The sequence below is a fragment of the Cannabis sativa genome, chromosome 9 (genome assembly GCF_029168945.1).
Source record: "Cannabis sativa cultivar Pink pepper isolate KNU-18-1 chromosome 9, ASM2916894v1, whole genome shotgun sequence".
In the NCBI taxonomy this organism is placed as follows: domain Eukaryota; kingdom Viridiplantae; phylum Streptophyta; class Magnoliopsida; order Rosales; family Cannabaceae; genus Cannabis; species Cannabis sativa.
This window is the reverse complement of record NC_083609.1, coordinates 57,408,780-57,433,937: the sequence shown is the minus strand read 5'-3', so window position 1 is coordinate 57,433,937 and position 25,158 is coordinate 57,408,780. Positions and strand designations below refer to the sequence as shown.

The window sequence follows — 25,158 nt, the reverse complement described above, 5'->3', positions numbered from 1 at the left end:
ACTATGCAGTTTGGCAAAAATACAGACCGTAACTACACTGTAAAAGATTTCAAACCTCATTTTTTATGCAGTGTGGTGCGAACGGTTTTTACGATTTGATGAACACCCATATATTATGAACAAGAGTGAAAATAAATAAAGAAAATAAGGCAAGGAAGTGCGTGTGTTGGGCACGGGTCTTGTATAAATGGGCCCACTAATGAGTGGAGAGTGTGTGCGGCACAAGCCCATCCCATGCCTTTTTCCAACTTTTTCTTTTTTAATTTTGAAAAATCCCCTAATTATCCAACTTTTTGTTGTTTTGTTAGATGGTGATTAGTCAATTTTTTAATGCTACAAAATTGAGTCAATCAAATGACAAAGCTTACTAATTATTTTCTCACTACTGTCCCATTCTACTATGAATTAAAGAGCATTATTGTTACTATATATATAAAAAATGTTAAAAAATAATATGTATCTCCATGGAAAAAAAAAAATACTCTCCATTTAGTGGTGTTGTTGACTCCTAAGTTTTCTTTAGCAAAAATTACATTAAAAATTGGCATAAATTAATACAAAATAAAAAATTACACCAAAGAGAGAGTATAAATACAATAATTACATATTAAAAATGTAATATATATATATATATATAATTTTTAGATCTTTTAAGAAAAATAATTTATAGTGTTAATTTTAACTTAAAAATTAAAATAATAATTCTTGTTAAATAACTACACCTTATAATATAATTTTGTTTAAAATGGTTTTTTTATTTTCTTTTTCTATATAACTTTGAAATAAATAAACTATAAATTCATGATAAGAGATATTCTTTCGATTGTAAAATTTATGTTAAATATTATAAAGAAATACATGTCATTTCTTTTTAATTGATATCATATTTAACTCTTCTCTATATGATATATACACATGTTTTTTTTATTCTTCTTAATCACAGAGCTGCAAAAGAATCATAATTATTAGTTTTTTGTGGTTGAAATTCTTTTACTTTATACATCAAATTAATAATGATGAATCTTTCTATATGTATATATAATCTAATCTAGTAACATAATATTTATACTTTTTGAGCCAACCCATGAGAAAAAGAAGAAGGCAACAAAAGTAAAAAAAAGAAGATAGAATATTGTTTCTTTTAGACATATATAATTGAAGTGGTCCATATATAGTTTTAAAATTGCACAAGCCTCTCTTGTTGGAATTGGAGACAATAATTAGTAATAAATTAAGAACATTATTATGTACTAATGTTGTCTAACCACTTATATAGGTAGTTAGTGATATTCTATAAAAGTTATTACATTAAATTATATGAGATCTTTTGTAAGTGAAGGCACTGATTATATTTTTTTTGTTGTAATTCCTTTGAGAAAGATTACTGTCTTCTTAGATTGTCAACGACTCATCAAATCTTTGGAGAATATCTCTAATTGTCCAGATTGGCCTTTGATCTCGGTGCCCAATCGCATTAGGGTGTTCTCTAAACAATTTATGTATTGTGAGTTTATTTTCATTCCAAGATCATTTAATGGTCTTGCGAACTCTATCGCCAAATGAGCTGAGCTCTCGCTTAGTTTCAACTATGGAGAGTTGCCACCTTTTGTGGTAGCTTTTGACTTAATGCTTTTTTAAATAAATTTTACTTTGCAAATATATATATATAGAATTCTATATTAAATTATACTAATATCAATAATAATATGATACTTAAGAATATGCTAACATTTCTCATAAATTAATGATACGATGATCATTACATTTATTAATAAATTGAAAATTCAAAATCTTAAATTCATTAATTTACAATCTCCCTTAATTAATTAATTTATTTATTGTAAGAACAATTCTTCTTAATTAAAAGTGACTAGCACCCTCTCTTATGTATGCTTTGGATATTCTCCAACAAATAATTAATACAACATGCATGCATCATATATGGGCATCAAAATTTAAAAACCATACATAAATATAATTAATATATACATAATTTTATAAAAGAAATATATACATATTATAAAGTGTTCATAATGAAACATATATATACTGTCTCTGTGTCCATTTTTTTTATTACATATGTATAGTTTCAAGGAATTATAATTGGACAAAAAAATAATAAACGTGAGCTAGCTAGAAACTACATATATTTATATCTTATGATTAATTATGGACACACTTATATATGAGTTAGGGACAATATTTAATGGAAATTTGGTTGGTGAAAATTCAATATTTGTGCTCAAGTACAAAATATGCGTCCCACTACTTTGGCTTTGGGTTTGGCACTTGATAATTGATATGATTTTTCATGAGAAATTTGATAGATAAAGGTTAGGTGGGGTTAGGGTTTTTAGGGTCCACTATATATGTTGGTGGAGCAATAATTTTACAGTGCTGCCGTGCCTTATTGGAATATATACAAACAAAACAAAGACTATATTACTATCACTTGTGAATTGTGATAGCTCATCTTCTTCTTTTTTTTTTTTTTTTGGCTTCATCCTTATGGTGTGTGGAGGACGCGTGCCCATTATTTTCTTCAATTTTTGTCCGGGCCGATCCTAAGGTACAAGGACTAAAGTGAATTAGATCAGCGCTTAGAGCTCATCCAACTCAGAGTTCCAAAACTAATTTTTCCTTTAAAAAATATAAATAATTTTTAAGGTTTTTTAAAAATACCACACATTTCTTTTACGAGGGCTCAATAATACTCTTTTGTCCACCACAAATTTTCAGGTCGGCCCTACTAATGTATATAGGGCCTAAGACAAAATTTAATTTTGGGGTCTTATATAAATATGTTAATTATTATCAAAATAATAATTCTTGTATTTTGGTATAGTGGTAAAAAAATTCAAATATTGAGGAGCTTTAAGGTTCAATCCTTTATAGTTACATATTAAATATTTTTTTAAAAAAATTATAAAAGTAGAGATTGAAAATTGATCTTCGCTTAAAATCACACTTTCTATTACTACACTAAATATACTATTTTGTTATATTTTAGTATTATTGAATATTTTATCTATATAATGATAATTTTTTTACAATTTTAGAGCCCTGAGCGTACAGGGGTACCCACCTGACTCGGCTCACCTCGATCATGTGTTATATAATTATTGATATAATTAAATATCAAAGTATGAGATCGACGTGATGCACAATTTAATTACATTTTATATTAATAATTATTTTATTTGGAGTATTGTTATTTCACACCTTAAGGTGCCTAACATTAAACTGATGTAGCATCTTGATTAATAGTTATTCATATTATTTATTAAATTATAATATACAGAATCTAATATTAAAATGCACCAAAACAATATGACACTTCTGACACCTTAAATTGCCACTTAGTATTTACCTTTCATTTAATTAAGAATATATATTTGATGGTTAATAATCATACTGTCCCTACAAGGATGGTAACTAAAAAAATGTCCCTGATCCGTACGATTGCCATAACACCGATATTGGCCATAATATTAAAGAGTGAGATCACAAATTTGAAGTTCCTAAGATTCAGAATGTGATCACAAATTTGCATTATAATGCAACTTTAGTTTGCAAACTAAAATTTTAGAATTTGTGGCGTAACAAGAACACCTTGACTCGATCGAAAAAATTGGTCCCGACGGCCAAGAACCACCACGGTGGCGAAAATGTTATTTTCTTAGTCTGCATGATTGCCTCTTGCTACGTTTAGATTGGCAAGGGTTAGTTAGACTCACTACCTGCTCTACTCGTCTCGAACACAACCGACGAGGAAGGAGCTTGACACGTAGATGATCGAGTCTACAGTCTGCAAAGAAGAGGCAATTTGGGGGAGCAGGAGCCTTTCATAGGGCACTTTATAGTTGAAGAGTATGGTAACAAGGCAAGGCAAAACAAATGAGAAGCTTTACAATTCTTATTTCTTACCAATATATCCCATTTTATTACTTTGAAGGTCAACTGGACATATCAAGTAACAAAACTCCACGATAAAGCCTTTTTATTTCACTTAAAATCGAAACTATAGAGGTACATAGTTACAGACAGACACCCCAGATTGACTGTGGCCAAGGTCTCACTGGTTCAACTTGTTCCGAAGAATGAATCAGAATGAACAACTTAAAAGGGCAAATTATAAAAAAGAAAAACCAATCTTAATATATATGGCTGCCAAATTCTCTTCGAAAAGTACACAACTACCCCGTATGGAGTTCGAAACAATGAAGGGAAACCTCTAGTATGCAGAAACATATTGATGGTACATTTTCTTTATTCAACTTACTCTCCTTCACTGAGGATTGGAACTATTAATGGTTTCATCTGTGCAAGGTAAACAATTGCCCACCTAACAAGATATGAAAAAGATACAGCAAGTCAAGAAAGAGAAAGAGAAATCCGAACACTAAATAAAATCTAGATTGAGAAAAGAATGTGTGAGGAAGTGAAATAACCTCTTGAGTTAAAATAACATACAAAATGCAACATTCAATCCAAATCCCAGATTTTACAATAGATTTTCCCAGAAACATTTTCAATAAGAAATATAAAAAACATGAACTAATTATATAACAAAACACTTCTTTTTAACATATTTCTTATAAGTGGCAGCAGGTAATGCATATTTGAATTGATGAAGTTTGCATCATGCATAAAAAAGAAACTCAAATGAAAAGATAATAATAATAATAATAAAGGGAAAAACTTACATCATCCAACAGCATACTACTGCTGTGACAACCAATGTCAAGTGAAGCCTGCACAAAAAATAAAGATTAAATTAGTTATCTACAGAGTTAAAGGAGTTCCAAAAGAGCAAGCAATTCAAAGAACTTGCGACCTAAATAATATCTGGGATATAACTAGTAACTTCTCCAAAAATCTACATGAAAAATATAACAAGGAACTAGCAAATTTCACACTTTCGTATTATTAGTTTCACAAGTTACACTATTAAGTTGGACAAAGTAATGGTGTTACGTAAATTTCGTCAATAAATTTGATTCAGTTACAGTTCCTAAGTGCACAGAAAACAATAGGGAGAACGATCAGAAATATAAAAGGTTACGCGTTCCTTGAATAGATGCTTAATCAAATTCTTCGCATAAAATCGGAAGTACTCAAAATCTCAATTTCAATAGTTACAACATTCCTTATGACCAAGTTCTTAATCTTCTCTCATAATCCAGAAGGCATAGCTCTCTAAATTCCAAACAATGCTAAAATGCACTCAAATCATATTCTATCTGGTCATTCATTATTCTAGAATGAGATATGTGAAAACCAAGATGATAAATGAATTAAAAGGGGCCTCAAACAAAATATCTATAAATCAGACCTAGAGGAACAATCAGTACATTACATAGAAAACCATTAATTAAATAAGGATGGAAAACATACAGACTGGTAGAGCTAGAAGTGTTTCTGCTGAAGCAGAGTTGGACCAGAAGAGATGCAATTATACCCACAACAGCAAAGATTAGAGTTGTAATCACGAAACCCATCACGGCTGTATCTGATTCCAACCCTTTCTTCAAGAAATCAAATCGGCGAAAGGCTGGAACAGTCGATCTGCAAACCCAAAAATCCCAGCCACAAAATTCTCAGCACTCAAATTGGGTATTCCAACAAACACAAAATGAGTAAAATAGTTTAAGAATGATAACTAAATAAAAAATATGGAGCGGTATAGAAAATTATTATAATACATGTTTTATATATAAAATTTGTGTGTAGTATCTCCATTATTTTGTATTGTGAGCTAGTGAGATTGATCTTAGATTGTTTTGGAGTGTGTAACTCTGTTTAGATGATTCACACAGAGTGGATGTATGCTATTAGGAGCCGAACCAGTATAATTTTCAGTTGTCTTTTACTTACTTGCATTTGCATTTAGTTCTCGTGTTTCCTGAGTTTTGCAAAAAGATTCTATGTGATCTGTTTTAGTTTTGGTTAACATTTTCGTAGTCTTACAGTAGTATTTCCTACAACATACTTATTGAACTTCATTTATGTATATGCATATAATATACAGATTTGCAACAAAAAGATGTACAAAGCAAATTAAAAGGATACATTGATTGCCACACTAGTACATTGGTTAAACACTACTATATTGTACCAATGGCACTTGATAAGCAAACGACTAAAAGGTAACACCATTAAAGAAGAAAACGATATTCGACACTATTCAAAATTCATATACTGAAATAACATCATCTATGGTATAAATGCACATGTAACGACATAACTTTCTTCTACAATTATTCTCTCTTTATTTGATTATTTCTTCAGTAGTCTGATCTGATCTGATCATAACTAGCTTCTCTGCCAAAGCTAGCTAGCTATCTCATGTTTAGAAAACATTTACATTAGAAGCTAAGAAACGCAATGCCTGAAATTTTAAATTACTTGAAACATATGATCTATAAACTACTTGAAAGTCTTACTCATTTAATAAACAAGATATTTCACATAGCCTATGTTTCTTGTTTGGTTAAGCTTAAACATATGATCTATACAGTCATAGCTATTTGTACATAATTTATCGATTGAAGAATGGAAACAACAGAGTTTCCTCCCATAAACATGATATATGATTCAAGTTATGAAATCCAATATCAACAGTCTAAGTGATCAAACTCAGTATTTACTATCACAAAAAATGCCCAACCCAAATCCCCAAAATGATTTAAGATTTCAAATAATCAGTTACCAACTATAATACTGATATTAACAACCATAAGGGCATCCAAAATATCTGATTCTCCCCTATAATTTCACAAAAAAAAAACAATATAAGCAAAATTTTCTTTCATTCAAACACATTTCTCAGCAACCAAACAACAGAAAGAATGTTTCATGCTGCAAAGGACCAACATAACAATTCAGTCGTGATCAACAACAAGAAATCGTGATTTGAAATCAAGAAATTATATAAATCCATCTACATCTTCGTTAACAAGACTCAAAGAACAAAAAGAATATATGATAATTTGAATCAAACACAATGAACTCAGATGGGAATGGATCAAAACAAAAACGAACTCAATTATGATCAAAATTGAAAAATAGATAAACAAACCAATCAAAAACCCAGATCGAAGAATACGATTAGTAAATCAAGAAAATAAATAGAATGAAGAAAGTAAGAACCCTCACCTCAGTGTACCAGAGAGAGAGAGAGGTTCTTGAGGCTGTGATGGATTGGAGAGAGTACAGAATGACAACAAAGGAAGGAAGCAGCCTATATTTGTTTATGGGCTTTCATGTTTGGGCTGGGCCTATGTTTATTTGGGCCGGGCTTTTAAACATATGTTCTCAGCTGCTTAACTGGGCTATTTTTCTTGCTTGTTTGGATTTTAGTCAACTTTTGTCTATATATTGTTAAAATGGCAACTATATTGTTTTCATATATAAATCTTGGAGAGTTCTTCACTACTCTACTCACCTCTTCGTGTTTTTTTTTTTTTTTATGTTTGGATAATTATAATGTTAGCTTTCTTAGTATTTAATAATGTTATAATATAGTGTACTTATAGTATGTATTTATTTAGTAGTTGAGAAATTTTGAATAAATTACGGTATAGCAATGTTAGAGGAAATTAGATTCTATACCTTTTTTATATTGTTTTTTTTTTATTTTTACCTTCTTTTTAAAATTCTATCATTTTTACCTCTTTTTTTAAACATTGTACTAATTTTGTCATTGTCACCTCAAGATACTTTCCATGTGTCTCCCTTATGTCAAGATATTTTGGGTACAGTACATATAAAAAGAAGTATGATTCAATTAAATAAAAATTAGAGGTAAATTTAGTTAATTAATTAATAAAAGAGACATTTTTCAACTTACCTCTCAATATTATCTATGAAATTAATGCTACATTAGTCTTTTTCTCAAACGGTTGTGAGCTTGTTTTTTCAATAAAAAAAATATATCTATGATAGTAGTTTTTCTTTTTATAATTAAATAATATAAAGTTATTTAGAAGAAATTGAAGGATTTTTTTATAACAGGTCTCCTATTTTACTTAGTAGGCAGTGTAGTTAGATGTAATGTAGTAAAAAAAACACACACATGCACATAATTTTTTTATCTATGAAAATAATATCATATAGGTGTTAGAGATTTTATAACAATGGAAGAAAATCAAGATATTACAACTCTATTGTAATACAATACAAAGACCAACAAAGAGATTAAATAAATGTTACAACAAGATAATATACAATATATATACACTATATATATTATATATAAAAAATATAGAAGAAGATAAGGACACATGTAATATAAAATATGTATATATATAAAAAAAGAATAATATATATACACTCACTCACAACCTTGAGTGTAGATTAGTGGGGATCACCATGACTTGAACAAGGTATTACACCTTTGTCCAAAAGCTTATTTCCCCTTATCTCTAAGCACTAAGGGAACTCTCTAGGAAATAGCTTTGGGAATTATCAAGCCTTAGGGTTTTCTAGCAAAGTGCTTTCTTGATAGAAAACTTCATCTCTTACAAATGAGCACCAAAGACCTCCTTTTATAATGTATAGGTGATCACTTAGAATTCAAAATACACAACACTCATTTCTCTCATATAAATGAGTATTAATATAGTTTGTAACAACTATATTTCATACCATTTGAATCCTATCATCAAATTATGTAACAACCCTTTTATTACACTAATAATGTGTGATCAACACATGAGTTACAAGTGACAACAAATTGTAACTCCTCTCCAAGTTACAACATGTAGGTTACAAAAGTGTAGGTTATAAAATCATAGGTTACACATTTATTTACCATACACTTAATATATATTATTCACATATATTTATCACATTTTAATCTACTTTATTATTATATTATAAAATAATATAACAATAGGTTAAAAGGACTTACATCTCAAAGAAAAAATATAAACCTATCTAGCTAAATAAGTTTTTCATCCATTTACACGATTAATCCATGATATTCCAACAACATAACAAAAAAAAGTTAACAAATAATAAAAATCATTAAAATCTTTCACTTACACACACATGAATTATAAAGAAGCCTTTAAGTGTACTAGTGTAGTAGTAGGGAAGTTTTTACTGACATCCTTTCTTGTTTGGGTTATGGATTCGAATCTCCCACAATGCTTTATTGGGAGGATTTGACTCTTTGAGAGGCTAGCTTGATGTGGGAGCACTATGTCATCTTTAATGTGATGAGATTCCTCATAAGTTGCATACTGACCTAATTAAGACAAGATGAAGTATAAGACTCCTATAGCTAGCACGTGATCCCCAAGATTATCAAAACTACTGAAGGAGTAGTATAGAAGAGATCATCACCATATGATCCTTTTTAATTAAAAAAATATGAATTAATTAAAGAAAAGAAAACATTTCAAAATAATAATAATAATAATTAGTATTTTTACAATGCATTTCTTAAAATTTCAAAACATCTTATAAAATTTTAATAAATTCAAAAAAAAAAAAAAATTAGCACGTCAAAAAATAATTTATTGCACATGAAACTTTTTTATTTTATACGCGTGCAAAATAGATTTTTTGAGCCATATTTTCGATGTCTTAAATTAATCTAAATTTCTTAAAATTTTGATCTTAAAAATTGGATTGAAAAATTTTCCAACATACCAAAACAAATAAAGTGTATTATATTGAGGTGTATTGTATAATTTTCTAATTATAATAATAATAAAGAAAAAGAAAAGAAGAAAGTTTGAATTTTATTTTGTTATAAGATTTGGCCTCTCCTTTTTCACTCCAAAATATCAAAAAAGTTCTTCTTGTTCTTGTTTTTCTTTTGTTCTTCAGACAAGTACAAATACAGTTCTTAGTTGCCTCTCTCATATTCTCTTTTCCCAAATTCTTTCTCTGCCGGCGCCTCTGTTCTCCCATCAATCCACTTTTCCGGTTCCCTACATTTCATCTCTTATTATCTTATGTTAACTCTTTTCATTTTTCATTTCTCTATTTATATGTTTTTCCCAGAAATTTTACTTTATGTAACCGATCTTAGGTTATTGTAATTTGTAAGTTGATTTCTCAAAATGTTTTCTTTCGTGATGAATGATGAGACTCCTTATTTGTTCTCAAATCTTTATCAAATGTCACTTACTTGGTTGTTGAAAATTTTATGTTTTGCTTCGAAGATTAAGTAATCTTTTACTTAAATGTTATAGCAAATTGTGTTTACTAGTTTCTGTTAGTTTTTCATAAATGTCTTTTTTTGTGTTTTTCATGACAGGTGAAGAATTTCCCATAATGTCTTGGTGCACAATTGAATCTGATCCAGGTACGATGTTTGTGCAGTTTATTTACTTTTTCTTGGTCTTCATAAATCTTTATTATGTTATAATGAGGTGAAATATGAGGGTTCATAGGTTTAGCTTAATGGTACTACTCCTCTTTGTTTTATGAGGTTCCAAGTTCGAATCTTCCCGAAATATGACGATTATTATCATAAAGACCATGTTGGAATGTTAGAGAACTTGGACTCTAAGGAAAATGCTATAGAATGACAATCTCATTTACTATTAAACACAAGAATGCCTTCCTAGAACCATATCTATATTTGGTAGAAGTTAACATTTTACTTTCTTGATATTTGCTCTACATTAGCTTGGAGAGAGTTCTAATCATGTTTTAGATTATTGGGTTTTCTAGAACCATAATCTTCATTCCTTAAATGTTTACTTCAATTAGAATTAGCCAATTAGTCACTTTCTCTTTTATGCTTTGTTTGTGCTTTCTGATTTCATTGGGATTCATCTTTTTTCTTCCCAAAGTGTCTTCTTTAGATTAGCTTTATGTTGTTTACCTCTTCTTCTTAGCACAAAGACCTTCTCATATGTACATCCTCTACTTGGGTTACAACATATTTCAAGTGCTTCAACATAATATAATATTTACTACCATGGAAGAAGTTCTGACCATATTGTCTCATTTCAGGGGTGTTCACAGAACTTATACAACAAATGCAAGTTAAAGGTGTACAGGTAAGCTTTCATTTACCCTCAGTCAATTTAATCGACAATATCAATTTTAATATATGCTTTGCATAATTATACTCTCTCAGTTATTTCAATGTTAATTGAACCCATATGTTTACCTTTTCAGTTTTTATTTTTCAATGAAAACCTGTTTAATGCAATGCACATCACTCCACTTATTTAATTACCTATTGTGAAATCTTAATTATATTCTCTATCTATAACAAATTTTCATTTTTTTCACAAGTAGGCTTAGGTTTGACAATATGAGAGTCCAAAAGAAATTTACAATTCCATAATTCATTTTGCTGTTAAACTTCTATATAATGTAATTAATCAGTATCGGATTATATTCTAGTATGACCCATAAATGTTAATTTATCTTTCACAGTATGCAATGTTTTCCAAGGGTTGTAATGCATATCAATCTATATTTCTCATGTTCTATTTATATTCATATGTTTGTCCCATGTATATGCATAGTGTTTTTATTATTATCTTTCTTTAATCAATGTATCTAGCAACTTTGTAGTTACCAACTTCAGTTGATCAAAGAAAGTTGGCTCTATAAATTAGAAGTTCTTTTGAGAACTAAAATGTAAACTAATTGTTTCTTAAGCTAGCACATTTCATGATTTTCGCCAGTTCTAATTTCCAGCCATGAGGTTACTGTAGAACTTTTTTCCTCCTGAGTAACAAAATGGTTCAGTTCTTGTTGTTGTTGCTGTTGTTTATGTGGATTTCTCATTGTTGTTACACTTGCATGGCAAAATATGATGTCTTGGCATGTTTTTGCAGGTTGAGGAGTTATATTCATTGGACTTCGATTCTCTAAAAGATCTGTGGTGAGCTGCTTTTCTAGTTCTTTGAATTTTTTTTTTTAAATTATAAGCAGATATAGTTGTCCATATTCTCATGGTAAACAATGCCCCACGTATGTGCTATTTATAGTACCACCTATGTTTTTTCTCCCTTGTGGATTTACAGGCCTGTATATGGGTTGATTTTCTTATTCAAATGGCGTCCAGGGGAATATGATTACCGACGTGTTATTGAAGATCCAAACCCCAACCTGTTTTTCGCAAGCCAGGTAAGTTGCCTCGACAATTGGCTTGCTGTATTGAAGAAGTATGTACTAAGCTTCGTTTTATCTACATTGTCTTGTCTTCATGGTGTCATTTTAGGTTATCAATAATGCTTGTGCAACCCAGGCAATATTGTCCATACTGTTGAACTGTTCTGATATTGACATTGGCCCCGAACTATCGAAATTAAAAGATTTCACAAAGACTTTTCCTCCTGAACTCAAAGGTTTGGCCATAAATAACAGTGAAACCATACGTCTGGCGCATAATAGCTTTGCTCGACCTGAGCCTTTCATTCCCGAGGAGCAGAAGGCAGCGGAAAAAGACGATGATGTGTTCCATTTCATAAGCTATTTGCCTGTCGATGGCGTGCTGTATGAGCTTGATGGATTGAAGGAGGGACCCATTAGTCTTGGACAGTGCTCGGGTGGCAAGGATTGGTTGCAGATGTTGCAACCGGTGATCCAGGAACGCATTGAAAAATACTCCCAGAGTGAGATTAGATTCAATTTAATGGCAGTTATCAAGAACAGAAAAGAGACTTATACTATTGAGCTGAAGGAGCTGCAGAGGAGGAGGGAGGGTATTTTGCAGCAGTTGAACGCAGCACGGGTGGAAAGACCGATAGACGTTAGCAAATTTGAACTTCTGAACAAATCTCTTTCAGAAGTAAATTCAGGGATTGAGGCTGCTACTGACAAGATTGTGATGGAGGAGGAGAAGTTCAAGAATTGGAGAACCGAAAATATTCGAAGGAAACACAACTACATACCGTTTTTGTTCAACTTTCTCAAGATTCTTGCTGAGAAGAAGCAGTTGAAACCACTTATTGAGAAAGCAAAGCACAAGGCTGGAGGTACTAGCACTAGGTAATAAAGGCATAGATTGTTAATTGTATTGGTTATCTTTTTGAAAAAGAGGTTTGTGGGTTTTTTTTTCTTTTCTTTTTTTCTTCTTTCTCACTTACTAAGGCATATATTGAGTGAATTAAAGGTGTTAACTGTACTGGTTTATCTGTTCTTGTAAGAGTTTCATGGATCTTTTAACATACCAGGCAATAAATATTGAGTGAACTTGAGGTGATATACTTTAATCTTCTTTGTTTGCATTCTTTAGCCAATACCTAGGAATAGGCATGGTTCTCGAATTCGGTGTCGATAGTCAGATTAATTTGGACCGTTCGGTTACGATTTCAGAAAAAATGCAGGTTTGTGGGTGGGTGAGAGAGATAGAGGGGAATATGGTATATCAATAAATTGATAAATTTATACACCAAAATAGATTCTTTTTCTTACAATCAAAGAGTGTCAAATGAATTATTTATTCATATCAACCAAAGGAAAAAAAAAACTCTTAAAGAGTGTGGCCCCATATGAATATCCTCCTAATCCCATAGATTATTATAAAAACTTCATTGCAATATCTGCATAATTCAAAATAAGATATAATAAGCTTTTAGTTTTGTCAGAGAATCTCAATGAATTAGAAGCTTAAAGGAGAAAACAAAATACCATATATGTCTCCTTCTCTCTTGTAACCCAAGCATTGTATTTTGCTCTGATGCTAATTTCCAATTCCTTTTCATGGCCAGATTTATCCCATTCTGATCTTGATATTTCCAAATCAAACAAAAAAATTTTGAGCAAGACTAGGAGGGCCAAGGCAACAAACAAAACCCACCAAAGAGATTGTACAAATACAATGATGTTGGTTTACAAGAGATTTGTGCTATAGGATGCTTTACCTTTGTTAGAGTAGCAATTTTTTGTGGCTAGGAAGCCCTCGCCATCCGCCAATAAATAACGGTATGCACTCTCGCCACCCCAATCTTTTGATGGTTTTTCTTCAACTTTGACTATCTTTACCAAAGCCTGGTAAATACAAAGTAAAATCAGCTAAACATACTTTAAAACTTGCAGGTAACTAGCAGACTTTTTAGAAAAGAATGGCTATAAGAACTTAAGTAATGACTATAAATTGGAATTCAATCAGCACCCAGCAGAAAGGCAACATTTGAATACTAAAAGAAGTTAACATTGAGCACCATGGAGTTGCACAATATATTTATGAGAGAGTGCCTACTGCAGATGCAGCAAGCTAGATACTCAAGATGAGTGTCAAATACCTGTTTTCTCAAAGTTATTATACATATAAAGAAAAAAAAAAGCATTACCTTTTCTAGTTTCATTTCCCAATATGAATTCAAAAGCTTCAATAAGCATAAAACTCTACAGTTCCCCCTATAGATCGTATCATCACATATGAACAGGACACAAAACAGTTCAATTTCTGCAATTTCAAAATTGTGTTGTAATGATAGGCAAGGACTTCCCTGATCTCTATTTTACTTTGCATAAAGAAAGAAAACTGCATCATTGGAAAAAGCAAAATTTGTCTAACAGAAAGAAAAATAGTATAGTAAGCAGTTCAAACTACGGCATTATATTCCGAGATAAGCATAGAGAACTAACATTTCAAGAAGTTGCTGCTTCATCACAGTAATTCCTTGCTCCACATTTGATATGGAACAAGGAAAAATAACAGTAAGATTTTCATGCTGATGGAGTAGCAGGAACTATACTGAACCAGTAGCCTCCATCCAGTCCTGAGAGAGAGTTAAAATTAATTGTTGGTTTTTCATCACATGAGTGAAATCCAGCTACATCCAGGAGATTTTCGTGTGCCCTTTTCAATCATCATCGTTCTCACTCTCTCAGCATCATCCCACTTATTCATTGCTGCATATATACTTGCCAAAAGCACATAAGTTTCTGTATTCTCAGGCTCTATTTCGAACAGATGTATGGCTGCAATCTTGGCTAATTCTTCATCACCATGAACCTTACAAGATGCCAACAAAGAACTCCATATCTTTGCATCAGAGGCATTCCCGTTTCTCTTAATGAAAGTGTATGCCTTTCCAAGTAGCCCAGCCCTTCCAAGAAGATCAATGATGCAAGCATAGTGCTCATTCAACGGTTTGATGCGATAAACCTGAGTCATGAGCTCAAAATATCGACACCCATCTTCAACTAGGCCTGCAAAACTACATGCATTAAGCACTCCTATGAATGTAACCTGGTTTGGTGTTATGTCATCCTTTTGCATCTTTGAGAAAAGTTGCAAAGCTCTTTTGGCTTTTCCATGGTCACCGAGGGCGGTGATCAATGCAGTGTAGGAGACGACATCTTTTTCGTTCATTCTATTAAATTCTTTCACTGCCTCATCCAAGTTACCACATTTTGAGTGCAAGTGGATCAAGGCATTGGACACATAAAGTGATCTACCTAAAAAGTATTTTTACAAAAAACAAAATATTAAAACCACAATTTTAGAACATAAAACAAATCAACAAAGATGACAAAACAATAACAATAGTACAACAATAGAGAGAAAAAACCTACAACAACACCCTTGGTCCACATGGTTAACTAAGGTGGCTGCCATATCAGTATCCACAAGTTGTGTACAAGCTGAGATAGCTCCCACCATTGCCACTTCATTGATTATCACATTTTGTTTTCTCATTTCCTTATACATGTCAATGGCTTCCTTTGCATAACCATTCTGAGCATAGCAAGCCACCATTGCTGCCCAAGAAGATGCATCATGCTGTGGTATCTCATCGAAAACTCTTCGAGCTTCCATAACATTACCACACTTACCATACCCTGCAACCATTGCTACCCAAGTGATTAAATTCTTCTCCTCCATTTCATCATACAACTCTTTCGCAGCTTCCATATCACCACAATTCGCATACCCTGCAACCATAGTAGTCCAAGATACAACATTCCGCCGCCCCATGTTACAAAACAATAGCCTAGCCTCCTCCATCATACACTTCTTAGTATAACCACAAATCATGGCTGTCCAAGCAATCACATCTCTATCAACCATCCTATCGAAAACATCTCTAGCCTCCCTAACAAACCCACATTTTGCATACATGTCAAGAAGCGCAGTCTGCACAACTTTGTTCCCCAAAAAACCAGTTTGTACAACCTTGGCATTGATTTCTCTACCTTCCAATATTGCCGGAAAGCGAGCACAAGCATTGAGCACCGAAGAGAAAGTAAACCCGGATGGCGAAACGCCCTTTCGTTGCATTTGAGCATACAAAACAAAAGATTCCTTGAACTTATCAAGTACCACATTGTAACGTATTAGAGAGCTCCAAATAAACTCATTTCTACAGTTGGGTATTTCATCAAACAGGTTGAGGGCATAACGTAGAGTGTCAGCAGTAGCAGCAGGAGGGGATTGGAGAAGAAGCAGCTGAGAGAGTAATCGAGGCAGTAAAAGATGGTAACTGAGAGGATGATGATGAGAGTGAGTAGTGGAGAATTTGAGTAGTAGAGTGTGAGTTTGTTTCAAGTGGGGAAGAGTGCGTAAGTAATGATTATGGTGGTGAAGTGATGATGATAATATGTGGCACAGTTGCTGGGGAACACTAGAACCAGAGCATGGAAACTTCATTGACCATGAAGATGAAGATGGTGATGGTAAGAATGAGACAAGGTCTTTTGGTTATGAGAAAGAAATGACTTTTGACTTTGACTGGTTGTCTTTTCCTATGTAAGAAGAGTTTCTTCAATGGATTCTTTTTTCACTTGCTAAGCAATATTGAGTGAATATAAGGTGGTACTTCAATTCTTTTTGTGTTTTTATTTTTTTAAAAAATAATAATAAAATAATAAAATAGTAACTTTATTGAAATTTAGCTTGTGAGTACAATACGACTTGAAAATTTGTCGGAGCATTGTGCTCAAAAAATGCTACAATCAAAAAAATATCAAGAGTACTTAGTTACACAGTAAATTACTTAATTTGTTGAATCTCTAATAAAATGTTACTTGATATTTTGTAAAGAGAATGTAAAAGTTTACAATTATAAATAATCAAACCAAATTTGTTGATCACTATGAATGTCTTGTATTGTAATTAGAGTTCTAATCTCTATTTCCTTTCAATGCTTGCATTTCCTTTCAATGTCCATAGCTTTAACAACCTTAATTGATTGCAAACCTTATACTCGACTTTTAAGTCTAAAAGCTTTTCTGAACTATTTCTTGCCAGCCATATAAATTTTCTTTCTGAAACAAGATTGTATCAACATTGATCTTGATGTTGTTTGTACTTGATTTTGTTCATTGCTCAAATTTACCATCATTGTTTCCTAGAGACAAAAATGATAAACAAGTTTTATCTAAGCTTTTCACATGAATTGTATCATCAGTTTTTTAAAATAGTTACTCCCATCTGCCTAACTATATCTATTTTTTTATATATATATATTTTAAAATTGTATAAAAAATAAAATCTTGAACTTAATTTTTATTATTTTTATAATATAATATTATAACCAACTTATAGTAAATAGGTATTGTGGAGAATGACTCGAGGATGGTTATCAACGCTCTCAATGGGATTGATTCTCATTGGGCTATTGAAAACTATGTCTCTTTTTGTACTAATTATTCTCCTTTATTTATTAGTTGTAATTTTTCTTATGTTTGCAGGACTTGTAACTTTGCCGCTCATAATGTGGCTAGATGGGCATTTGCTCATAAGGTGTTTGGGACTATCCCGGTTTCCTCTCTACCTGACAATATATTTTGTAACGACCGAGAGGTCTAACTTATTTGAATTTATGAACTAAACGCTTTTTCTCAAAAAAAAAAATTAGTTATATCAAATTATTATTAAATTTTATTTTGTATCATTTTGCAAAACATAAAGTTAACAAAATAAAAAATCCAAACAATAACATTTACAAAACATAAAATTTAAAATGATATTTACCTCATATATATTATTACCTCTTTGACATAAACTATTTTAAAGAAAAATACTTTAAATATTTGTAACATTTTTCTTTGTACATTATCGTATGTGGTGCTTTATATTTTAATTAATATTTTTTTAATAATTATAGATACATATATTTGTTATATATGTATTTTTGTAATATTGTGTTTTGTTACCTTCTATTTTAGTGACTTTCGGGGGCGAAGATAGGTATGGGTTTAAAGATTCATACTCGAGTTAGAAACGGGACGGGAGCGCGGGAATAGATACCAACCCCGATATAATATATGTATATATTTAAATTTTAAAATCATAACTACTACAATGAAAATAATTTCATGCTTTAGGCTTTATATTGATTATACTCATTTTTTTTTTACTATACACACTATTCCACTTAAGTTTATTGTTTTACTTATGATTATTTTTTTTAATTCTTTTTCAGACATTTTTTTTCAAAAATATAAATGTAATAGATACTCGATGAGAATCTTTCCCCGGTCAGGTAATTCCCGCCCCGCCCCACTTTAGTTTAAACGGGTATTGAGATAGATATAAGGTGAATTTAAGAAGCGAGTATGGGGATGAGGAAACAATCCCCGCACCCGTCCCGTTTACATCCCTAATAATTTAGAGTTCGTTTGGTAAGCCTTATTACACTGTATTGTATTGTATAGTATTATATTAAATTGTATTTTATACAATATTTTTATGTAAAACTATATGTGGTATTAATTTTTATGGATACTTAAATATATATTATTTTAGTATAAATTAAAATTTAATATAATATTACATAAAAATATGATATATAATCCAATTTAATATAATACAATACAATACAACTTAATACATTACATAATATTACATAAAAATATAATATATAATCTAATTTAATATAATACAATACAATATACATTATACATTGTTCTAAACAAGCCCTTAGTTGGTTGTTTAAAATAGGTTCTCATTATTTTAGCTATAATATATCTGTAGAGACTCGTATTTGTATAATATTAAAACAATTTTTTTTGCTTAGTCTGTCTAAATTTCTCTTTTCTATTATTTATTTATTTATTTATTTTTGAATAAAAGCATTATTAATTTTAGCTAAAGAAAATGATCAATCTAATATCATATACAGAAAATCTATTTTTCTGTTTTTTTTTTCTTTCTTTTTGTTTCCAAATTAAAGATTTGTTACATTAATTATTTATTCATATTTCATATCAACAAAAGAAGGAAATAAATTACAACTGGGCACAAAAGAATATGCTCTCCCTAATCCAACGAAAAAACTCCATTGCAATATCTGCATAATGCAAAAGAAAATACAGTAAGCTTCTAATTTTGTCAGAAAATCTAAAATAAATAGAACCTTAACAATACAAAATTTAGGAAAATTCGTATTCCCTTAAAAAAAATGCATCGATACACTTTATCTGTTTTGGTATCTGAAATAATTTTTTAGTCAAATTTTTTCTTATAATCATGTAAGTTATAGTTAACATCTTGTAAAATTTTAAGAAATTCAGAAAAATTTAACACATCGAAAATAAAGTTCAAATAGTATCTTGCACTCGTGATTATTTTGTGTAAAATTGACTGTTTGAACATTACTTTCTATTTATAAATTATTTCAAATTTTTTTAAAATTTTATAAGATATTTTAAATAATTATAACATGTACGAATATATATATATAAATAAATTGGACTAGAAGAAATTCTTCTAAATTCTTTTGGATATGTCGAAACAGGTAGAGAGAACATCAGTACATTCTTTAAGAGGATGCATTGTAGAAGCACCCCAAAACTTATATTCAAATAAGTATGTTACTGTTTTCAAAATTGCAAGTGCATGAAAATGAAGCTATTTCACCATGAAAAAGAATCGAGAAAAGACAAATATACCTGTTGCTGAACTTCTCAACAGCATCAGAAGCATAAAGAAGTGTTTCACTAGCTTTCTCCAGTACCATATATAGCTCCTTACCTCTTGTAACCCTGGCAATAACCCAAGCACTGTTTCTTGCTCTGATGCTAATTTCCAATTCTTTTTCATGGCCAGATTTATCCCATTTTGATCTTGATTTTTCCAAATCAACCTCTTCTCTAAGCTTATTCAAAGCAAGTAAAGATTCCTGCAATGAAGGAAAAAAGAACCCCACAAAAGAGATTGTATAATGATGTTTGAATACATTTAGAAAGAAAAAGGTTGGATCACAAGAGATATGTGCCTTTTAGTACCTTTGTTAATGTGGTAACTTTTCCGGGAGGAGAAGCCCTTGATACGTTTCTATCGCCATCCAACAATAAATAACGGTATCCGCCAACATGATATGCATTCTCACCACCCCAACCTTTTGATAGTTTTTCTTCAACTTTTACTATCTTTACCAAAGCCTGGTAAATACAAAGTAAAATCAGCTAAACATACTTTAAAACTTGAAGGTAACTAACATAAAATAAGTAATGACTATAAATTGAAATTCAATCAGTATCCAGCATAAAGGTTGCACACTTCTATTCTAAAAATAAACAAACAACTAAAGAAGTTGGCGTAAACTGAGCAGCGGAAAGATGCAGTGTGTCAATAAGATTGTAGTTCATTAAGCTGCACAATATATACTTAAGATACTAAGATGGGTGTCAGAAGACCTGTTTGCTCCAACTAAGTCATTATATGAAAATAACTACTAATAAAGCATTACCCTTTCTAGTTTTATGTCCTTGTATGAATTAAAACTCTAATTAGTAGTAAAAGGCTACACTCTAAATGGATTCTAAACCTTTATACTGTTTTGGAATTGTTTTCAAAAGCATTGATAAGTATAAGTTTAACTCTACAATTTTTGCCACCTTTTATTTGAAGGTGTCATTCATATGGATCCTATCATCTATTGATCTCTATTTAATTTGTAAAGGGAAAAAAATGGCATCATTGGAGAATGAGCAAAATTAGTAAAATAAGCAGTTCAAACCACAACAGTATATTCCCAGATAAGCATAGAGAACTAACATTTTCAAGAAGTTGCTGCTTCACCACTGAAATACCTTGCTCTCCATTTGGGATGGAAGACACGGGAAGAAGAAACATAACAGTAAGGTTTTTATGCTGATGTGAACATAAATACATTCTCTCCTCTGTTTGATGAAGCAATACTGTTGGAGTAGCAGGAGTTGTACTGCCAGCCTCCATGCCCCAAATATCAGTAACAAGAAAACCGTCCTTCCCTTTTGACCACTTGTCATGACATAAGGGCCGTATAACCCTATGGCCATTATCTCCTGCAGGAGCCGGAGTGGTGTTATGAGAGACATATACTTGTTCTGGAAAAGGACCAGTGTGGGCCATCATAAAAGCACTGGACAGGTGAGGTGAAGTTCCCTTCCCTAAATAGGACCATGAACTTACTCCAGCGGATAAAGCACGTGGGGTCATCCTTAAAACAGCATACGTAAATAAGTTTACTGTATCTTCCTGCGAAGGAAAAACAAAAGTAACACTCAGTACTATTGAAGGTCATATCCCAAGCAAGTTCAGTTCAATAACATCTCCCTCCCTAAATTTCTGACTAATATGCAATAGAAATGATATAAAACATAAAAGAATAATGATCAAATAGGTAAGGAAAATTGAACCATACAGAAGAAAGTGATGTAGAAACCAGCAGATCCTGAAAGAAAATCAACGAGTGGCATAGCGTGCTTCCAATGCTAGATTCAATTACCTTGACAAGTGACTGCAAAGTATTTGAATAAATTAGAATACTGACTACAAGAATTGCAATAAACTACTTTCTAGATCATTACATGGAAATATGAATATTCAGCAAGAGAGTAGTATAGTGAGAAGATTCAACCCAAAGAAAAAAGGGAGCAAAAGCAATCATTTGTAGACAAAAGCAGTATGTTCCAAAAGTAAAAATTGGCTAAGAAAGCAGCAGTTAAGTTGGGAATTTTACGATTTAAATATAAATCTTTGATAAGCTAAGGTCCACAAAAGGGGAAGAGATGTTTACAAAATAAAATAGGATATAAAAGATTATAGCGGCACTCTAAGTTGATAGTTTTTCCAAACAATAACATAGTATTGTTAAATAAGGGCAGAGTCATGAGAAAGTAGAATTCTTGATGGTTTGATTATGTTAAATACTTGAATAAGTCATCAAGGTCAAAACATGGTCATCATTACGCATCTGAAAACAAAGGAAAATAAATGGGAAGAAAAAAAAAAGGTAATATAACAACGAAGATATGATTACCACAGATGTATATGTACTCATTTTATACATATATATATATATATATTACTAAACAACCTGAACTTCCAGTGCAGCCTCCCGGCTCACAGTTAACATTTGTACAGTCCCTCGCTCTTTCAAACAGTCACGGAACGATGGTAATTGAAGTTTCTTCCCTCCAAGAAAATCTGCCTCAGAGAGGAAAACTAGTATCAGGAATGAATACAGCAACTTCAGCATTACTTAGGTAGCAAAAATCCAATTGATACTGCAACTTCAGAATTACCCCAGCAGCACCCATCCAATGGAGACCGCTTTTCATATGCTGGCAATTAGTGACTTTACAATGAAATGAAACATTTTGAACCAAGCACAAACTAAAATTGGATTTCATTGATTCGGTAGAAAAAATCATTGCAATGTTACTTACCACTTAAATAATCCTTGATAAATGGATACAAATAAGATCGAGCTGCTTCTCCACCAGGCCCCTTATCAAGCAATGTTCTTATAGATCCGTGAAACATCACAAAAAGAGAATGGACTTCCATAAGAACTTTTCTTAATGCATCAGTCCGCCAAATAGCTTCAGACTCTTTGCTTTTCTCCACCACCTACCACAATGTATATTGACTAATTAGGATTTCTTATAAAGAACTCATTGCTAACCAGCTTACTTAGCAATTCATACAAAATCTCATTTTAAGTTTTAATAGACAATATCAAGCAATCAATTCCGAACACAGTAATGACTCAATTATCATGCGCCTCAAGTATACAAATCAAATTAGTCAAACAATGAATAAGTCTAATTTCATAAATAGGAAATTCCAGCAGTGAGATAATAGTTGAACAGTGTCAGTTTCGACAAATACTTAACAACTATTTAGGTTAAATATCTTTGATTTATGTATGGAAATCACTAGTGGGAAAGATATAACACACCATAACCATCCATATGTCAGGCTCAGCCTCAAAAAACACATGGGAGTGCCTCTCTGCTTCTATGTCTTCACATGCAGCCTCTGGAGAGAAGATTCTGCATAATAGTTAAACCACCAATCAAAGAGTCAATCAAAACATTAAGAGGGAATTATCAAACCAATAAGTTTTTATCACTTTTAAAAACAAACAACCTTAACACGGAAATATATAAACATATATACACACTCATATACAAATATGATGTAAGTTTCATTCAATTGACATATTTCCCACATAATATTAAAGACATCCCCATGACTGCTAACCTGGTAAAGGTGATGAGTCCTTCACTAAGACCAATCACAGAAAGCTGGGTAGAAAAGGGCAAATCAGGCGGATAAAAGAACAATATCTTGTCCAGCTCCTGCCCTTCTTGCTGTCCTCTCCTCAAATCAAATATGCAAAACTGTACCCCTTCAGCAGTAGTAGTAGCAGTAGATGACAACCCCATATTTCCCTCCAATTCATAAACCCTAATTAAAAAAAATAATAATAATTATTATATTAAAGACAAAACTGATACTGATCTCAGGAAATGCTAATTGAAAACCCTAAAAAGAGCTAATTCCCCTAATTTTTCCGGCCAAAGTAAGACACTTTGTTGGAATACGAAAAAGAAAAATTGAAAACACAATAATAAGCATTTGAAAAATTGAGAAAACAATATCAGTTTGTGAAATTGAAACCGAAATAATATTGTATACAAAAGCACAGAGCAAGTCCTTTGAAATTGATATTTACCACCGGAGCAGTGGAGAAGTGCGCCGTGGAAATCAGATTGGGATTCGAATTTGCTTTTGGAAAATGTGTGTTTTTGAATTCATAAAAGTGTTTTCAAAAATCAATCGGCCGATAAGCCGATTTTCCTTCCTTCAAAGGCAGAGAGAAGAGTTTTGAGTTTTGAGTTTTGAAGGGTGAAGGAGAAGACTGTAATTACCACTTAGAATAGTTTTATTTGAATAGTAGGTAATTTGGTAGATAGGACTATAGTAAATAAGCTAATTAAGATTTTTTTTCTTAAATTTTAATATGTATTAAATCATGTCTTTTAAATTTTTTTTGCCCTTAAAATTCCCCTAAACTATTGAGATTATTAGATTTAAAGGCTGTTTAATTTCATTCAATTTTACTGTTTCAGTAATTGTTGATGTACTAAATCATGCTCTCCAAATTTTGATATTTACCAAATCATGTCCTTCAAACTTTGATATTTACTAAATCATGCATCGTGAACTTTCATCCATATAAGAATTTTTTTACTAAAAATAGACAAAAGTTTTTAAATCTAACAATCTCAATAGTTCAAGGGAAATTTTTAACGACCTTAAAAGTTCAAGAGATATAATTTAGTACATGTCAAAGTTTAGGGGGAAAATTTCCTAATTAGCCTAGTAAATATAGGGTGCTTCTAATTGGGGTGAACATTGGGTGGGTTGATCGAGTTTCGGGTGAATAAAAAATGAATTTGAACCTGTTCACATGTTGCGGGTTACGAGTTTCGAGTTTCGAATTCGGGGGTTAATGGGTTTTGAGAATTTTTTTATTTAAGATATTATATAAAATTTTAGAAAATTTAAAATAATTTACAATATAAAAAATAGTGTTCAAACAATTTATTTCACACGCATATAAAATAATACAGTCATGTGTATGATATATTGTTTGAATTCTATTTTTGACCTTGAATGTCGAAATAAATAAGGATGTATCACTTTTCTTTTTTTAGGGGGCGCGTCATAGAATTTTCTTATAATTCTTAAACTTATAGTTAAATTCCAGTATTATTTTGACTAAATTTGACACATATTAAAAGTTGTATAAAATTTGTAACAAAATATAGTATAAGTCAAATTTACACGACACCACAATAAATATTATATTTTTTATTTACTCTTTTCATAATCATTAATATAATTAATATTTTTTAAAGTTTTATGTATACATTTAATGAGAAATGCTAAAACGCACTAGTGGTGTCTAACAACTTCCTATGTATCAATATCGCTATTGGTCC

The 25,158-nt window shown here is 31.3% G+C and overlaps 4 protein-coding genes across 10 annotated transcripts; 1 reads left to right on the top strand and 3 right to left on the bottom strand.

The window, feature by feature from the left end:
- Positions 1-3,974: 3,974 nt before the first annotated feature.
- LOC115721840 (V-type proton ATPase subunit e1) lies at positions 3,975-7,270 on the bottom strand. The gene is made up of 4 exons (XM_030650924.2): positions 7,159-7,270; positions 5,398-5,568; positions 4,707-4,754; positions 3,975-4,345 (listed from the first exon to the last, which is right to left on the bottom strand). The coding sequence occupies exons 2-4, from the start codon at positions 5,499-5,501 to the stop codon at positions 4,279-4,281; spliced, it is 219 nt and encodes a 72-aa protein (XP_030506784.1). The 5' UTR covers positions 5,502-5,568; positions 7,159-7,270; the 3' UTR covers positions 3,975-4,278.
- Positions 7,271-9,682: 2,412 nt separating this feature from the next.
- On the top strand, positions 9,683-14,439 carry LOC115721823 (ubiquitin carboxyl-terminal hydrolase 2). 2 transcript variants are annotated; one of them, XR_009684573.1, is made up of 8 exons: positions 9,683-9,939; positions 10,274-10,321; positions 10,978-11,024; positions 11,817-11,863; positions 12,006-12,108; positions 12,203-12,972; positions 13,695-13,908; positions 14,023-14,439. XR_009684573.1 is itself a non-coding variant. In XM_061104300.1 (7 exons), exons 2-7 carry the CDS (start codon positions 10,291-10,293, stop codon positions 13,708-13,710), a joined length of 1,014 nt encoding a protein of 337 aa, XP_060960283.1. In that variant the 5' UTR covers positions 9,786-9,939; positions 10,274-10,290; the 3' UTR covers positions 13,711-13,972. The 2 variants fall into 2 exon arrangements, 1 of the variants encoding a protein (XP_060960283.1); XM_061104300.1 differs by lacking the exon at positions 14,023-14,439 and having other exon boundaries at positions 9,786-9,939; positions 13,695-13,972.
- Positions 13,335-16,760, bottom strand: LOC115721812 (putative pentatricopeptide repeat-containing protein At5g37570). Of its 5 annotated transcripts, none has more exons than XM_030650891.2 (5): positions 15,508-16,760; positions 14,277-15,390; positions 13,848-13,974; positions 13,615-13,711; positions 13,335-13,526 (listed from the first exon to the last, which is right to left on the bottom strand). In XM_030650891.2, exons 1-2 carry the CDS (start codon positions 16,580-16,582, stop codon positions 14,744-14,746), a joined length of 1,722 nt encoding a protein of 573 aa, XP_030506751.2. In that variant the 5' UTR covers positions 16,583-16,760; the 3' UTR covers positions 13,335-13,526; positions 13,615-13,711; positions 13,848-13,974; positions 14,277-14,743. The 5 variants fall into 5 exon arrangements, with proteins under 5 accessions (XP_030506751.2, XP_060960281.1, XP_060960280.1 ...); XM_061104298.1 differs by having other exon boundaries at positions 13,848-14,470; positions 14,575-15,390; XM_061104297.1 differs by having other exon boundaries at positions 14,575-15,390.
- A 2,306-nt stretch (positions 16,761-19,066) lies between these two features.
- LOC115721813 (vacuolar fusion protein CCZ1 homolog B) lies at positions 19,067-24,103 on the bottom strand. Of its 2 annotated transcripts, XM_061104293.1 has the most exons (11): positions 23,886-24,103; positions 23,411-23,617; positions 23,106-23,199; positions 22,591-22,774; positions 22,447-22,485; positions 22,239-22,348; positions 21,564-21,659; positions 20,936-21,397; positions 20,164-20,319; positions 19,828-20,057; positions 19,067-19,226 (listed from the first exon to the last, which is right to left on the bottom strand). In XM_061104293.1, exons 2-11 carry the CDS (start codon positions 23,593-23,595, stop codon positions 19,196-19,198), a joined length of 1,587 nt encoding a protein of 528 aa, XP_060960276.1. In that variant the 5' UTR covers positions 23,596-23,617; positions 23,886-24,103; the 3' UTR covers positions 19,067-19,195. The 2 variants fall into 2 exon arrangements, with proteins under 2 accessions (XP_060960276.1, XP_060960278.1); XM_061104295.1 differs by lacking the exon at positions 22,447-22,485.
- Positions 24,104-25,158: the final 1,055 nt, after the last annotated feature.